Below are 16,904 nucleotides of genomic sequence, written 5' to 3' on the forward strand. Positions count from 1 at the left end.
GTCAGATTTAGGCAGTTCTCATCCTGTACCCCTACTTCCTTCTTCCCTACTATGTTCCTGCTCGCTGCTCCATTCTGGACAAATCTTCCAACTTTCAGCCACAACACTAAGATGTTCTCTCTTATTTCTTGGTCCATACATTTCCCGCTTTAAAATGCCAACACCTCTGTTCCCACAAAACTGTGTGCTTCTGCTATACAATAGCTTTTAGCTATACCATAGCTTTCAGTTCCATTGCATATTCATCTTGAAAATTAAACTTTAGAAGGCAATGATCCCTGCTACTTTTCCCCTGGACCAGGCTTTGCCAGACATTTTCTCATTATGTCACTTGGATTCAGTTACACTTTCCTTTGGACTAAATATTGCCACAGATACCCAATACTTTCACTCTGCTATATAAAAATAGAGAGACCTTTCATCCACAATTTTTTTTTTTTTAAATTCTAGCACTTTTCATGTGTAGTATGACAGAAACCTTTGCTGCCAGCATTTCTGGTTTCTTCCCAAACTCTCAACCAATTGGTTGCATTTAGACAGCTGGAATCTAGCCCTGTGTTAATAATGTGAGGAGCAGTGTTTCCATTCACCCTGGTGCCCAGGAGCTGGATATAGCCTCTGCACACCTGAAATTCAAGAACACCCCCGTGGTAAATGGCACAGGACATTCCGGGAGCTGCAGGCCATGGCCTCCTTTTTAATGGGCTTATTTCCTCTCAGTGCTTTAGAGCAGCAAGAGAATAAAAGGTTGTATTTGTAAAAAATATCACTGCTTCAAATTGCAGTAACATACGTGGCTTTTCCTAATACATTGCCACTAAAGGACTTTATAGTTTCCCTTGCTCGTTACCTATAAACCAGCCTCCTTGCTTCCACTGCCCCCCTCTTTGGCTGCTAGTGGGAAAAACTGGTTTTACTGACAAAAACTCACGAAGCAGGCAATGATGAACATTGTGTAGAGAGGGGCTCAGTGGGACATAGGTAATCAGACATGACACAAAAATCCCTAAATTAATTATGAGGAATTGAAGAAATACCTGAAAGACCCTTGATGTGGAAAAGAAGCAACTAAACTCAAGGTCCTCCCTGTCTGCTTTTGCAGTTACATAGGTGTGTGCATTTTGGGTCATAGGAGCATGAAAGCACCCAGAGTGCATCCAGCTACAGGAGCTGAAGTTAGTGACTGGAAGGTTTTCATAGGTGCATTTTCTGTGTAAAACACTTTTCCTCGATAGGGGTGGCAGCAGCAGGGTGGAGAAAATAACCACAATGTTTAAAAGTCTGTTCAAAGACAAGTCCTCCTTCCCAGTAAAAGTAAATTACTCTCTTTTACTCACCCCCAGTTTTCTGGTGGGGCTACAGCAGACGCTGTGATACCAATATAGCAGCACCTAGCTGTAATCATTAGCCAGAAAGAACAGCCTTTGGAAAAGAGACTGTAAAATAGCCCATTACTTCACGTCATGGATTCCAGGAAAACGCATCATATTTTGATTATGGATATTCAGAGCGGGAACTGCTAGTACGGCACTTGAGATAAGGAAGAGGCCAGATAGACCTAAATAGCAGAGCTTGGTATGACTTCTTATGTAATTATCAGCTCCCCATCACCATGACATCTGCATGTCTCAGGCAGCTAAAAATAGAGCAGCTTCCCCCTGCCTTTCTCTCCTTCCAGCCTGTATGAGGAAAGACCTGACTCACTCACTTGTGTTTGGGAGAACCCTCTGAGCCCCCATGGGCTTTCCCTTCAAAGGCAATATAAGAATAACATTGATTTTCTAAGAATACTTTTTTAAAAGGGTTTTTTCCATGTGGCACACTCACAAGATGTTGGGACTTTCACTGTCATTGCCAATGTTTGATAATACTAAACAAGATGTCTCAGTTACTAAGCATAAAAGGAAACATCCTGTAGGCTGGAATAGAAACGTGGGCAACATTTCTTTCCAGATTGCTTATTTAAAATGTCATATTCTTTGAGAGAGGGGACTTTGAAACCCTGTCCTTAGAAATACAAGGTTTATATTAATTTCTGGTTACTTCCATAAGGCATGCCAGATTAAGGTGTGAGGATAATATTAATTCAGTGCCTGCTATTCATTCATGATTCCTGGAGAAGGTCCCAGGCATATGTTTTGGTGACAATTACAGCTGTGCATTTGAATCTGTCATTGAGATTCACTATATTATACAGACAGAAATATTAAGTGGCAAAATTTGGAGCCCAGTTGGGATCCAAAATTTCAGATATTGCATTGCTTGGGTCTAGGGGATTGTTTTCTATTTCTGATGTAATACATACAGTTGAAATCCAGATATCTCAGTGATTTTGATCATATCCTTCATTCAGGGAGTTTGAAGTGTCTGGGTTTGGGCTGGAGAGAGGAGGAGACTGCCACAACACTGCTACTGTCTGCTCACACTTCATCCCAGCCTCTGCCTATGTTAAATGAGGATAATTGACATTTTCTTGCCTCTCAGATCTGGGAGAGAGCCTGTTGAGAAGTTATTCATCACAGTGCTTCTCAACTGCTTAAATACAGTCTGTAAATATTTTGTGAATACTCTGTAACTGTAAACACATCACATTTCTACTCCAAGTCTTTCAGACACTTGCACAGCTTCAAAAGAATGCTGTCATAAGAGCAGGGATACTCTGGGGTGGGAGAGGAGGAGGCAAGGGTCTGGACCAGGGTGTCTGGGGCAAGGGCAAATGACACAGGATGTCCTCCTGGGATGAGCAGCCAAAGCAGGTTTGCCATTCACTTCACTGTTTCTGTGCCAAGGGGATGGAGCTCCTGGATTCAGGTGAACAGAGTAGGACACTCATCTGTGAGAGAAGATGATGAGTGGAGGTGGTGCAGACTCAGGGGTGCTCCAAGGAAGGTGCCCATGAAACAATGATCGTCCATTCTCCTCCACCCGACAAAAACTGGAGGCACTGAATGAAATTGCAGCAAAGGAAGGCTCTGTTTTGTGTAAATCACAATTAAATTGCAAAGCCTGGGGGACGTTTTCATAGTTAGGCTTTCACATGAATCCCAAGAGTGATTTCCTAAATCCATGGAAACAAAGTAGTCTGTGAAAATTATTAAATACTATTTCTGGCATAGAATCACCAGAAGTTCAGGGAGAGCAGAGCAGGAAAGTATTGGTACCTTTTTTGTTTCTCTTTGTGGTTACTTACTGCAGATCACTGTTGGAGGCAAGATATTGACTCAACTGGATCCTTAGTCTGGGTAGAGATGTTTGGTATGGTGTTGTGGGTTGTTTGTTTGTTTTGTTTGTTTGTTTGTTTTTGTGGGTTTTGTTGGGTTTGTTTGTTTGTTTTGTGTGTGTGTTTTTCCTTTTTTTTTTTTTTTTTCCCCCTTTTTTTTTTCTTGTTCTGTGCAACAGAATCTTGTTTCTATCTATTCAGGCTGGAGAGACAAGCTTGGATAAAAGGTCAAGACTCATGAAAATTCACTGTGATAGTCCTCTGCTTTTTTACCCAGTTTGATGAAAATGTTAAGAGTCTGGCTTGAATGTTTGTGATTGCTTTTTCTGAGCCTTACTGTGTCCATTGGAATCCAGGCCCAGATTTTAGGAGCACAATGTAGGGGACTTCCTTACCACCTGCCTGTTACCTTGCTATCTCCATTGATTCCCACCTACAGACTGATTTTCTCCATTTTTTTAGCTTGGGTTATTGAAACTGCTGATTTTTCCGTAGCCTGTGGTATAGGAGTTTTCAGTATTTTAACAGCAGTGATGTTCCAGAAGTGCACAGCAGCCACTTCTGAAACTGAGACATGTGAAGAAGAGAGACTCAAACCATCAGACTTTGCAGGGTGGTTAAAACCTACCCTTACACAAGTTTGGAAACAGCACGAGAGTCAAAATGGAAACATGCCATGGGAATTTCTTCTGCGGAAATTTTAGTTGTTAATTCTTGCTGGAGAGGAAGAGCTTCACCCAAAAGCCTATGTGTTCATAGGTGCATCAGCAGCACCAGAGTACGGCAGAAAAACCCAATCATGAAGGACCATCTGCCAGACACCCTCAGCACTGCTCAGAAGCTGCTCCAAGAAAATTCACATAGAGAAAAGAAGTCAGACTAGCACAAAACCAAAGGCTTTCTGAGTAAACATCCTATGCCAGTAGGGATGCATGCCAAAGCATCCATGAGGGAAAAAAAAAAAAAAAAAAAAAAAAAAAAAAAAAAAAAAAAAAAAAGCGGGAACAACCCCCCAAAAAACAAGTCACTCTCAAAACAGGTAAGATAGTAAAACCCTGAAAAAGCTTAGAATTCTTCTTCCCACTTGCCCATTTCTCTTGGCCTTGCAGACCAGCCCATCTGGTGGACTGAAGTCTGGGGGGACAAGGCATACAGGAGGGAGTCCCAGGGCCTTGTCAAGTTCAACACTTGCTGCTGGGCTCTGATGCAGCAAAATACAGTTTTAAGCTACACTGTGATTAAAGACAATATGGTGCCAGGAGGAAAAGGCCACACCATCTCAATTCCTAGCCCCGGAAAAGTGTGTGGCTTTTAGGCAGCCTGACAGCAAGGAGGGAAATATAGCAGAACACAGGCTCAGCCCTGCCAGGCAGCTGAAGTTCAAGTTATTTCCACATTACAAAATACCTTAGGGGACATGCAATTTTTCCACTAAAGTTTACAAAAAGGATAACAGAGATCCTACTGGTCTCTTGGCAATTTTCCTCCTCAGCAAATCAGCAGCAGTTCCTTGTTCAATGGTGGTGAATTGTCATTAAATTTACTGTGTTTCTTCAGCAGGACTCCTGCTTTGTGCACTCTCCTGACAGTCACACATGCACTGAGACTCAAAACAACATTGGCCTGTTGAAAAATGTCAGCAAGTAAGTAATCTCAAGAGATTTTTTTAATAGCAGGATTTGTTTCTGTGGATATTTGCACTTTTAAGGAATTTATTATTATTCTGCTGGAGCAATCAGTGGCTGAGACTGGCCTCTGATGGCTGTCACTGCTACTTCACTTGAATGTCCTATTTTTCATCCCAGATGTGTAGTCACACCCCTCTCAGTCTTTTTCTGCAGTATTTAACAAGGTGAATGAAGTTTGGTCCTGTAAGAGAAACTTTTCATCCCCGTTTTCACCACATGCTGGTGCCCAGACGGTCACAGTGACCCAAGGATGAAAAAGTTGCTGATGACTCGAAGCCCACTTCTCCTGGATTGTCCATAGATGGGGTTATGCAAAAACAAAACAAAACAAAACAAAAAAAGAAATACAACCCCACCCCAAAACCTGGTTGTATTAATTGCTTGGATACAGCTTTTTTTGTATCTTTTATGAAGATGGAATTGGTCCTTTGTTGCTTCTGGTGGATCAACAGTTTCCACTCTAAGCTGCTGTTTTAATTTGCTTTGCATTTACCAAACTCCAGCGTGTTCAGTTTCACATTTTCCACACTTGTAGTTTCTCTGGGCTGGATTTTTTTTTCCTCCATCTCAGGAAACAGGGATCATTTCTTTCCAAGAACACGCCTGTGGAAAATTAGTTGTTAATGTTAAATACATCCATCTGTTCCTTTGAAGAGATTTGCCACCTGCTTGCAGTAGAAAGAAACCAGAAATTTGGCAAGGAGGAAGTCTAGGGAGACATCTTATGCTGTCCCCATGAAAATCTACTCACGCTGAGTTCCCTACAAATGTCTGGAAAATACCAATTTCATATGGCACCCACTAGCACACGTCGGGCTGTTCCAGGAGAACAGACCTGCTCCTCAGCATGGAGGGAAAGGGCTGGGATGCATCACCCAAAGGATCATGCATCACTGATAAGAGCAGCAGCCTATCTCCTCACTTCTTACTGCCTATGTCTTTAGCTGATTCAGTCCAGAACAAGGTCCTGAAGATGACAAGGGTCTTCTGGAGCTTTGCTTTAAGGTGAAGAACACACCTGACCTTTTAAATAAAAATGCTTACATGATACATAACTACAAATACAGAGGAAAAATGTTTCAGAGTAAAAAAGTCACTATATTGCATAACACACTAATCCCTACAGAAAGTTTCTCTCAGGGGATTTTACCATGAAATATTGGCACCAGGATTGCTGGCATGCAATCATCTCCTCATGCTGGCACGGGGCAGAATAAGTAACAGTGGCTTTACACCTGACTTTGCATTTTGCAGTTAGCTTTTCATTTCCTGCTACAACCTGTAGCACTAACAAGTACAACCAGAGTGCAATGTAGACACACCATGAAGCAAATAAAATATATGGACAGACATTTGAACTCTTAGTAAGCACGGTGTATGTTAATACATGGGTAAAAGTGACAGGTACAACAAAGGCATCCCAGCACCAAACTATTCAACTTAACACTTGTCCATCCAAGGTGCAGACAGAACACTGAGGCTATGGATGAGGTGCAGAGCAAGAACTGATCATCAGCTTGTGTTGAGACGAACCAGGGGATGCATCTTGGCTGCTTCCACCTTGCCAGCCTTCATCCTGCAGTCACCGTGCAGGTCCATGCACTTGCTGAACCCAAGCGCTGTGGGCATTTTTGATTACTCCTAAGTGAGAAAGGAGTACACTGCGTAATATGTACTCAAGTTTTCATCTCCCCACTAACTTGCTTGCTTTGCTTTCATGTACTTGTAAAAGAAGCAGACAAAAAATATTTAGGGTAACCTGCACAGAGAAGAAGTAATGAGCAGATGTAACAACAACACAAAAAATTGCCAAAAAAACAAGGGCTGGGGGGAAAGTCAGGAAATTTAAAAAGAAGGTATTTACTGTGCAGTATTTTCCCATTCTTGCACATCACAAGCCCTGACCTCCAACTTTTACCCTCTGAGCCCTGGCCTTTGACCCTTGACCTTTACCCCTGGATTTTGATCCCTGGCTCTGGAGCCTGGACCCTAATATGGTCCCTAACTACTCTGCCCTGTCTGAACCCAGACCTACTGCTGTGTAACCCTCACCCCTCATCCTCTACCTGTCACTCTGCAGCCTGTACATGTCATCCCTGCCTTTTTGGTGTGGTCTTGTCCTCCTGTGAGGGTTCTGGTGTTAGGATTGTTGGTGCTGCTGCCATGAGGGCTAAAATGCCATTCTTAAGGGCAGTGTGACTTTCTACTGCTTTTTAATTTATTTTAAACTAGAGAGAAAAAGTACAATCCAGTTTAAACACAGAAGAGCAGAGGAAACTAAGTCTCTGCAAATAAAGTGGATCAAACACAGAAAGGTTTGAAATACACCCAAAAAATGTGATTGAAACCAAATAAGGTTAGATGGTGCCAAAGCTTTCCTATTCAGGTGTGTCTCCTGAAAGGGGGGAAATGGGTGGATGTCTGGGAACTGAATGAGCTTTCTGGAAGAACGTGGTATTAGGTCATGTTTCATAGCAGCCCAAAGCTGCAAGATTCATTAAGATTCACGTAAGTAAATTTTCTTATTTGAAAACTTCATCTAATCATTGATTTAACTATTAAAAAATACCATTGTCTATGATAAAAGAGAATGTTTACACTTGTGGTCTGGATTTTCTGTTACTCATGAAAAATGGAACACATCCTATAATTGTGCTAGACAGAGTTTTAGCAGAAACAAACAATTACTTGTTAACTTTCATTCAGATTTAGGGCAAAGATCAAAGTCTGCTATTGGAGTTCGGACAAATTTACTTTGGGTAATTTTTTCAGTTTTGCTCACCTGATACCTGACATCCCAGCTGATGTCATTGTATTTCAAAAGTAGCTGCATAGCTTCAGGTTTTACCAAGCCAGTGAACTCTAAATTTAGATGTTATGCACTCAAGCAGGTGAGTGCTTGCACCTGAGCAGTCTAAATGACTTGAAAATGTCACATATATATATATATATCTATATATATCTATATATATATCATCCTATTAACTGGATCAGAGCACAGGTTTCAAAAGCTTTGACTCAGCTTTTTTTATTTCTCCTCCTGGCTCCAAAGGTAATGATTAAATAAGAAAAACAAACAATGGATAATTCAGTTTAACTCCTAAGAATTTTTTATTCAATTTGAGTGAACCAATACATTCCTTTGTGAAACAGGAAGCAACATTAATCAGTGTACATTTTTTATGTGCCATCTATTCTAATATGACAATAGAGAAGCTTGCAAAATTCTCCTGCATTGTGGTAATCAATTTGAGACTAATCTACTCTGTGACTGATGTTTCTGCAAAAGTCTCACAGTGACTGCAGTGAGTCTATCTGATATTTCATACAATTTTATGTTTTATCACTCTACCGTTATACCATTTGGTATTTTAGCCTGTATCAGTTTAAACAGCAATCTTGATAGCAGCTTCCAAAGCAACGCTACTAACAGTGTATGACACTAACAGCATAAAAGTGAAACATTGTTTGCACATACCTCAAGCCTGCTAATGTTCTGAGACACGCTCACAGTACCAGCACAGTAATAGCACCAAACACATACAAGAGATCACTGGAGAGCTTTCTTGTAGGCTGGCAGGTAGAATGCAAAACTTCAGATACAGAGGAATTTGTTGACTGTCACTTCAGGTCTTCTGTTCTTCATCCTGCCAAAACCTATGGCAATATCCTGCTTACAGTCTTCCCAGTATAAATCTGTCATAATCTGAGTGCAAAACCTACTCCAGGGCATGTTTTTATAACATGGAACACCAAGTGCATTTTCTATTATTATTTGTAGTAATTACAGCAGTAAAAGTCAGTCTAAGACTTGGAAGCCTTAGAAGAACACCTGCTTCCTAACATCTGGCTCAAGAAGAAAAGAGATACAGTAGCTGAGGATATTAAATGCAAGAAGAAGTAAGGTGACTGGCTGCACAGTTAGTGTAGGAAAAAAAAAGCAAACAGAGAGGGCAGGTTCAGCAAAAAAAGGACAAGAATCCAAGATGGCAGGACAGAATGTTGAGCCTAGGACTAAGCCTGCCCCATTTCCCATGGACACAATACATAATTAACATTTGATTACTCATTGTGGCCAAAACTATGCAGTGGATGAAAACCTGGCGCTGTGGAACTGCAAGTAAGCACGTCCCTGTCCCAGTCCCCAGCAGCTGTCCTGCACTGTCTGCTCACTGTGCCAGTCCTCAAATGGAGGAATTGTCCTTGGAATTGCTGAGCTCATTGTAGATGACCTTGGCATGATTCCTGGCCCTGTCAGAAAACTGGGCACGCAGGGCACAGGCTCTGGCAGCCTGGCTGCAGGGACCACAGCCTGGTGCTGCCCCTGGCCCCACACACCAGGGCTACACACAGGCAGCCATAAGGATGATGGGGCTCCACCGCTGATTCCCCCCCTGCTTCCCACAGTAAGGAAGTATGAGGGTCTCTAGCTAGCAGAGCACTATTGACTGTCAGCGCTGCATTAGGCAGCCTGTCACAGCAATTGCCTCTGTAACCCACAAGTACCTTTTTTTTTTCTTCTTCTTCTAAAAATTGTACAGTCTATATCAAAAGAAAGTGTCTCAGTCTTCTCAAAGGTCTGGCACCTTGCAGAGTCTCAAGTGTGCAAGTTTGGAGGCATTCTTCTCTCTCCTGTGCTGCTCTGGGTTTTGTTCTTTAGTGGTGTTCCTGTCTAGCTTGTTGCAAATAAGGTTTGTGTTGCCTTTTTTTGTAATGAAAAAAGTAATTAAAAACACTTCTACACTTCCCATCTGGTTTTTGCATCAAGAAAACAGGCAAAAAGAAATTACTTCCCGAGATCAGCCAGTGCAATACACAAAACCTGGAAATTCTCTCAGTGGTCTCTGCACAATCTAGGATACAGCCAAGGAAATAAACTGAGACTATGAACATAAACTTTCACTCTCTTGTTGAATGTCTGAATGCTATTAGTCTCCCTGGACCAAATATTTGCACTATTATATCCAGAGGAGCACCTGATTTCTAGTAATATATATTGATATTATGTGAAGAACAATGCAGCTGAACTTGTTACCTATGTTTAAAAATCAGAGACTGAAAGGGGAGATGTAAAAAAATGAGAAAATTAGTAAAAAAAAAGAAAGAGTGCAGTTAGGAATAAAATGCTAGGAGAGTCCTGTGAGCCTGAGCCATAATGTGAAGCACAGATAAAATGAGCACAATTAGTAACCACAGATAATGATCTAAGTGCACATCCTGTAGCAAACAGTACTGTGTGGTTGTCTCCCTAAGATGATTTACCCTCTTTGAAGGTCTCTGGTAAGTGACCTGTAGAAGTCCTCTGCTGTTTTGTTTTAGAGGAGATGAGAAGAACCTCCTCTGAACAGACAAGTGATATACAGCAGCCAAGGCTTTATTTTTGTCAATGACTTGTCAAGCCAGCTGCGAGCATTCACCCTTTCAATCACAGACTCATTAGGATACAGACACATTAAATCAGGACAGTAACTCTGAAGATAGTCTGAATGCTTCTACAGTAGTGTATGCTTTAGCATATAGCACCTTGAATTTTGACATTTAGGTGACCACGATAATGCTAAGGTAAAATCCAGATTTGTACCACCAAACTTCAGAGGATTAGAAGCTGGGAAGCATTCACTTCCCAGTGAAAAACCACTGGTTTCTTTCTTCGTATTTCACAAGCTGCCTATTTAAAAAACAAAACACAGCAAAAACAATGCTGAGAATTATTTGATTAAACTCTAGTTGAGGTCATGTAGCCATCTGCCTTACTGCTGAGGCTGGTGGAAGATGTGGTCTTGCAGTGCTTCCCATCACTGTCCAGAGCAGAGCTGCCAAAACAGGAACGCTGTTCCATGTGGAGATAGCAGAAGCATTCAGCAGCTGACCCTGCTCTCACTTAGTTGTTTTCCCTTCTCCTGGCACTCCCATCAGTGGCAACAAATCAGGCAGCCTCCTTGACCAATGCCACTTGATCGTGCTGCCAGATTTTCCACTGCTCGTTTCCTGCAGCACAATCTGAAAGAAAGCCTGTTTCCATGCCTGAGCTGGTTTGGACAAAGATAAATCTGAAGGCTGCCTAGTGACTACCATATAAACATACAAAAAAATCTGATGATCTAACCTACAAGGCTTCAGTTATTTGGTATAATTAAGTGGAGAAGATGCCAAGAAAATAATTACCGGAAAGTTTTCTTTTGACAAACTTAAGATAGAAATTTCTCAACAGCTTCAAGGAACTCCATGGATGAACTAAGCCCTTCCAAGTCCATCAGATTGCCCTTTTTGTCACGAAAGTGGAAAAATTCAGTCTCTTCCTCTTCTAGCTCTTCACGAAAGAGATTTGTCTCTGAGGTAGGAATGATGATGATGCGAGGGACTGCATTGCTAATGACAGAATCCACAACCCCGTTCACTTGACTTCCTTGAGTTGCCATAAGAGAAGTACTTGAGTCTCCTCTGGTGACACTGCTGTTATTCAATCTGACAGGCAGAGAAGTTGCTCTCAGGGAGCTGGTCACGAGTGCTGCAGAGGGACTGGGTAGGACAGGCTGCCCAAGCACCTTCTCCAAACAGCTGGAGGAGAGCGAAACCTGGAGTGGAGACACAAGATTTGGCATTGTCAGCTGTGGAAAACAGTATTTGAAATATTCATTGCCACTAGTCAATATCTGAGCCACCAGGCCAATTTTCTAAACACTTGAATCATTAACTTGAGGGGAAGTCATGATATGGTAACATGTACTGCTTAGAAAGCAGAATGTCAGATGGAGCAAAATAAGATGTACTCAAATATCAGCAGAAAAAAAAAAAAAAAGAAAACAAAATCTCATTAGCTCATTCCTGTATCTGACTTACTTTATCATTAAATAATGGTATTACTTCATTTTTAGCACATATCAGGGTACTAGATTATTGCACTTGTTTCTCTTCTCATGGAAGAGATCACAGATAAGACTCAAGTACACTTCATTCTTTATTTTCCTAAAGTTTTGTCAACCTTGTGACAATCTCTGTCTCTCCCCAAATGGCTCCTGATACTACCTCAGGGAAGTTGGTGGCCTTGCATTCACACATTGCAAAGTGTTTCTTTCAAGAAAGAAGCAATAAATACTCACTTTACACAATAAACACACAATTTCTTATCTGCCTATTTTGAGAGAATTCTGATTTCTGACTTAGCTCTGATGGGAAGGCCTCTTGTGTTCTTTTCGTAAGTCTTGTGCACAGTACACAAATTCAGAGTCAACTAAGTAAGCTTTGAAAGCATCAGTTAATATTCAAATACGGAGGCAAGGGAAGGCAAAAGTAATCGGTGTTGGCTTCCTTAAAAAAATGACAATTAGGGCAATAAAATCACTGTGTCAGATACAGAAATAAGCTGAAAGTCCCCCCTTTCTAGGGAAAACCAAAATTTAAAGTAAAGTGCAGGTTTTACTTCATTACTATGTAATTCCCATAGTTTTGTGTCATACTACACACAAGGAGGAATCATTCACAAATCCCTATTGATAATGATTTTCCAAGCTGCTCTACCTACTACATGGAGGGAAGCACACTGTGCTAAAAAAATTGGTTTAAATCAGTGTGACAGAAAAGTCCGTTCTCCAAACCACTCCAAACCTCCAAAACCACTCTTCTCTCTTTCAAGTACTGTTTTCACTGCAAGGGAAGAGTAGGTTTCTTTTGGATGTGGCTTGGTGGGCACAACACCCATTTACAAGCTTTTTTAGTAGTTTTCACATTGGGTAATTCCCTTGAAACAAAACCTGGATGCAGAGAGGACATTTGATCACTCTCTTTTGAAATCAAGTATCCAAACTCACAGTTTAATACTTCCAGAAAAATCTCTTCACTTACATGTTAAATTTCCATGTGTCAGCCTATGTCAAGTTTGTTACTATCATAACTGAACTAGAGTAATGGGGCTGGATCATATCTTCGTGGCAGCACAGAAAACAGTCACATACATTTTTATGCTTTGGAATGCACCAGTCCTGGGACACTAACTGGCTTGTCCATGATGGAGTGTTTTAGGAAGTGCTCTAATTGGAATTCAGTGCAAGACAATCCAGTATATGCTACTGAAACCTTAAAATAAATATAAAAAATACATTGGTGCTTCTTTAGGGTTTGTTGGGGGTTATTTTTTGGGTTTCATTTCGGTTTTGGGGTTTTTTTTAGGATAAATGTGAAACACTAACTGAGCTTGACAAATAAATACTTATTCTCCTAGTATGAATAGTGATGCATTGCATTTAGCTGCAATGAGCACACAAAGGTCCTTCACAACACACAGGAATCTCTGCTGAAAACAGTAAGAAAAGCAAACAAGGCTTTGAAACATTCAATGTAAATAAATTCCTCATAGCTCAGCAAAATCCATTGAAACTCTAAAGTGTTATTGCCCCAATAATTTGAGAGAGGTCTTTCAAAGGCAAAGTACAGCACATGAGCCTTCTTGTGGGTTACACAGTTGCTAAATTCCTTGATACAGATATATTTATTTTATTACTGAACTGTTTTTGCAGACCACCTGAGATTTACTTCCCTTCTTCCTTGTGAGACCAAAAGCCAGTGATTCTCCAGAATTTGGAGACAATATCCTTGGGCATTTGCCTACAGTCTGCCTCTGCTACTTGCCTGCGACCTTGGACACACCTGGCTGCTGACAGAAGGCAGCAGAACTAAGAAATAGATTTGAACCCATGCTGACACCACATTTGAAGCTGCTCTTTTTACACCAATACTGTTCATAACAGTTACAGGAAAAGAGCAAGGTTTCTCAGGACCTGGTCTTAACAACACACATGAAAGAAGACAGGAGAGAGGCATGCAGGAACTGGGTCATCGGTTGGCTGGAAATTTTCAGAGCAGTTCCTGCTTTAAACTGTGCTGTCCCAAGAGAATTACCATCAGATCTGGAAGGGAGCATAGGGGACAGAAGCAGATGCTGTAGCTGCTCAAGGTGTGTATGTTTGTCTGCATGCACTTGAGTAACCCCAAGAAAGGGTGCCTCCATCAAAAAAGGGGTGCTACTCAGTCCAGCCACAGACAGGGGATGGTAAGCCACATCTTTCCCTGAAAGACACTTTCCCAGTGTCTGCCTGACACTGTGCCACCCATACAAGCACTCATTTGGAAACTGGTGTTACAATCTGGCAGAAGCTGCCTTATGGGTGACCTACTGCTCCCATCAGGGAATGGGGTGCTCCTCAACAGCAGGACACCAAACCTCAGTGGTTTGGACAATGAGGGGGATGCATCCACAGAGGATGTGCTGAGTACTCACCATCTCTTTCAGTGAGGGAAGGGTGGCAGCTGCCAGACTCTCCCACCTTTAGGGAGAAATGGGAATTTCTTTCTCGTCTTCCCCCTCAACAAAAATAAAACATTTCAATGTACACTGAAAAGAAGGAAAAAGGTGGCTTCTATCATGTCAAACTCTGTTTTGTAGACTTGACTTCACTCTAAAAGGAGACAGCCACAGTACAGACACAAGGGCCATGATGGAAGGAACCAAAGCTGGGGTAGATAAACAGGCTAGGAGGCAAAGAACTCATCTTCTTACATCTGATGCTATTGGCTGTGCCTTAATGCAGCTTCAGAGCTATAAGCGGAGTTGGCTTTCCAGAAACAGGCAAATTTCAGTGAAAAAAACTAATTACACATTACTGGCACTTTCATCTCACACGCACACAAACTCAAAGAAAAAAGACAAAAAAGAAAGAAAGAGAGAAAGAAAAGAAACAGCAGCAAGGAGAAAGAGGATGTTAGAATCAGTATAAATAAAGCCTACAGATGAAATAGATGGGCATAAAGGCTGAATTGTCATTCCAGAGATGATGTACTCCAGCAAGATTAACACTAAGATGTAGAGTCCTTAGGTGAGACTTGTTTCTGTACCTTTTCGGGCATGGCTGCATCGCAGCTGCAGGTCTTTGGGAGCAGATCTCTCTTCTCTTGTCTCAGACTTGTGGAGAAAGAATGACTTCGGCGAGGCTTCAGTGTCTCTTGAGCTGGCTCTACAGTGTCGAGCTCTACATTGCTCCAGGTCTAATCACAAATTGATGAAGGATTTCAGACAGTTGCATCCTTTCTCAAATTCTTGTAAGTTCTCAAACTCTAGCAAAAGCCATGCACATTCACAGAAAACTAATGCTGTTCTAACATAGGTCTCACCCTCAAAACTCCTGGGGAGGGGCGTTTGTTTCAGTCTTGTCACTTACCCTGAACTATTTTGCCTGCTGACCAAAAATAAAACCAACTTGGAAATAATGAAAATTTATTTTAACTCTTTTCACCAGGATGTTTTTCACATTTTTTTTATCTCATTGTTTGTGCTATACTTATACCTGCAGAACATCTGAATTCTAAAGATGGGAGCCAATACAATCAATCTGTTTCATATGTCTTGTGGCATTCTGTGTGATCACCTGCTGATACAAAACCAGGGGCATGGACAGATCCAAAACCATGTCTGTACACATCCCAGCAGAATATCCAGAACACCAAGGATTTCTCAATCTGCATGAGCTTATTGATTCTACAAACCATCATTAGTGCATGGGAGACAGTGGGTGGGCTTTGCTCTAATTTTCTAAGATCATGTCAGTAATCATGCACAAATGGGTCATTGCAAAAGTGCTGTTCCATTTACAGGCTTGAAGTGAGGCTCTCTGTCATCCCTTTGTGGTGACTTTTCCAACACCAACTTTTAGATATGGATAGACAGAGGCCAGGCAGGCAGAAAAACAGGGCTTCACACAAGTGGGAAAAGAATGCATAATTCCTTTGTATCACCTTGCTCATACATCTGTGTGTGGCCATCTGCTTATTTCTCCTCACTTGTTTAATAAAACTCCTTGAATGAAATGTTCCTTGACATGACTCAAAAATGTATTTGTTCCCTTCACTAACATGTACACAACACACAGAGGAAAATGTTGGTGGCAACAGCTGCATCTTTTACAGTGCTCCTGGTGTCATTTCTTGCCCATCAATGTTTTATTGGAGCATTCCAAAATTTCAGTCAGTCCTGCTGTCATACCAAAGTCACCGAGCTTAGCTTTTATTTCAGCAGCTGCTGTTTCAGCTAAAACCTCTACAGCTGCACTGAGCTGTCAGTTGCCCCAAGGACAATTGCCTTTGGCTGCATCAATTCAGCACAGTGCTGTGCACTGCTAACAGCAGGGCTTTTAACTGAGACTCCTAAGCCAAAGCTGTGCCAAAAGCTGAAGCCTCTTATCCTCTTTGTCCTGTTTATTTTCCTCTTTGTCCTGTCTATTTAAGCAGCACCCACATCAAAATACATGCAATAACCTGCTAACATTGAACAAGCCAAAACCAAGTAGAGACCAACAGTGAAGAACAGAAAGCTTCTTGGATCAGGATGATGCAGCTGAAATCACTTAATCTGGCATCAAACAAAGGAGTAATGGGGGAAAATTTAGGGGTTTATACCTAGAGGTATAAAAGGTAAACCTAGGGTTTATAATTTTGCGAGAGGTTACTGGCGGCAGCTGTTGCTCTGGGAGGTTTCTGATGCCCAAAGTGAGGGGGAGCAGCACGGGTCCCCAGGAGGGCCCAGACTCTGCCATGGCTGCCACCTCCCCAGGAGCCACCTCACAGCACCTCTGCAGGCAAGGCCAGCTTTTTGTGACTGGGAGAGGCTGTGAAGAATCTCGAGGTATTTTGTTTCTATCTCACTCAGTTACCAGCCTTACTGATGCTTGGGGTATGTTCTCACAAAATACCCCACCATACTCTAGGGGCAGGAGTCTTTCCCTCCTCATGGTTAAAATCCAGCTAAAGAAATCAAAAATTTCCCATCCTACAGAAAATGGACTTCTTTTAAAGTAATAAAACAGCTTTTGGAGAAGTCATAAAACTTTGGATGGAAGATTGTTTCCTTGTCCTCCAGACCAGCGAGACACCTAACACAGCCAGTAGCTGGTGACACAGGGAATGTCTGACAATGGCTCTTTTCAGTTTTAAAGACTTAATCTGAACAT

At 41.7% G+C, this 16,904-nt stretch overlaps 1 protein-coding gene across 1 annotated transcript in view; it reads right to left on the reverse strand.

Moving 5' to 3' along the window:
- Nucleotides 1-9,345: 9,345 nt before the first annotated feature.
- Nucleotides 9,346-16,904, reverse strand: part of LOC136360575 (melanopsin-like) — a 36,855-nt gene continuing 29,296 nt past the window's right edge. The window contains exons 9-10 of the mRNA XM_066317930.1: nucleotides 14,797-14,946; nucleotides 9,346-11,483 (exon numbers count right to left, since the gene is read on the reverse strand). Of these exons, the coding sequence (XP_066174027.1) occupies nucleotides 11,097-11,483; nucleotides 14,797-14,946 (537 nt within the window). The 3' untranslated portion in view covers nucleotides 9,346-11,096. The remainder of the gene's footprint in view (nucleotides 11,484-14,796; nucleotides 14,947-16,904) is intronic.

This window comes from Sylvia atricapilla, chromosome 4, assembly GCF_009819655.1.
Source record: "Sylvia atricapilla isolate bSylAtr1 chromosome 4, bSylAtr1.pri, whole genome shotgun sequence".
NCBI classification, from domain to species: domain Eukaryota; kingdom Metazoa; phylum Chordata; class Aves; order Passeriformes; family Sylviidae; genus Sylvia; species Sylvia atricapilla.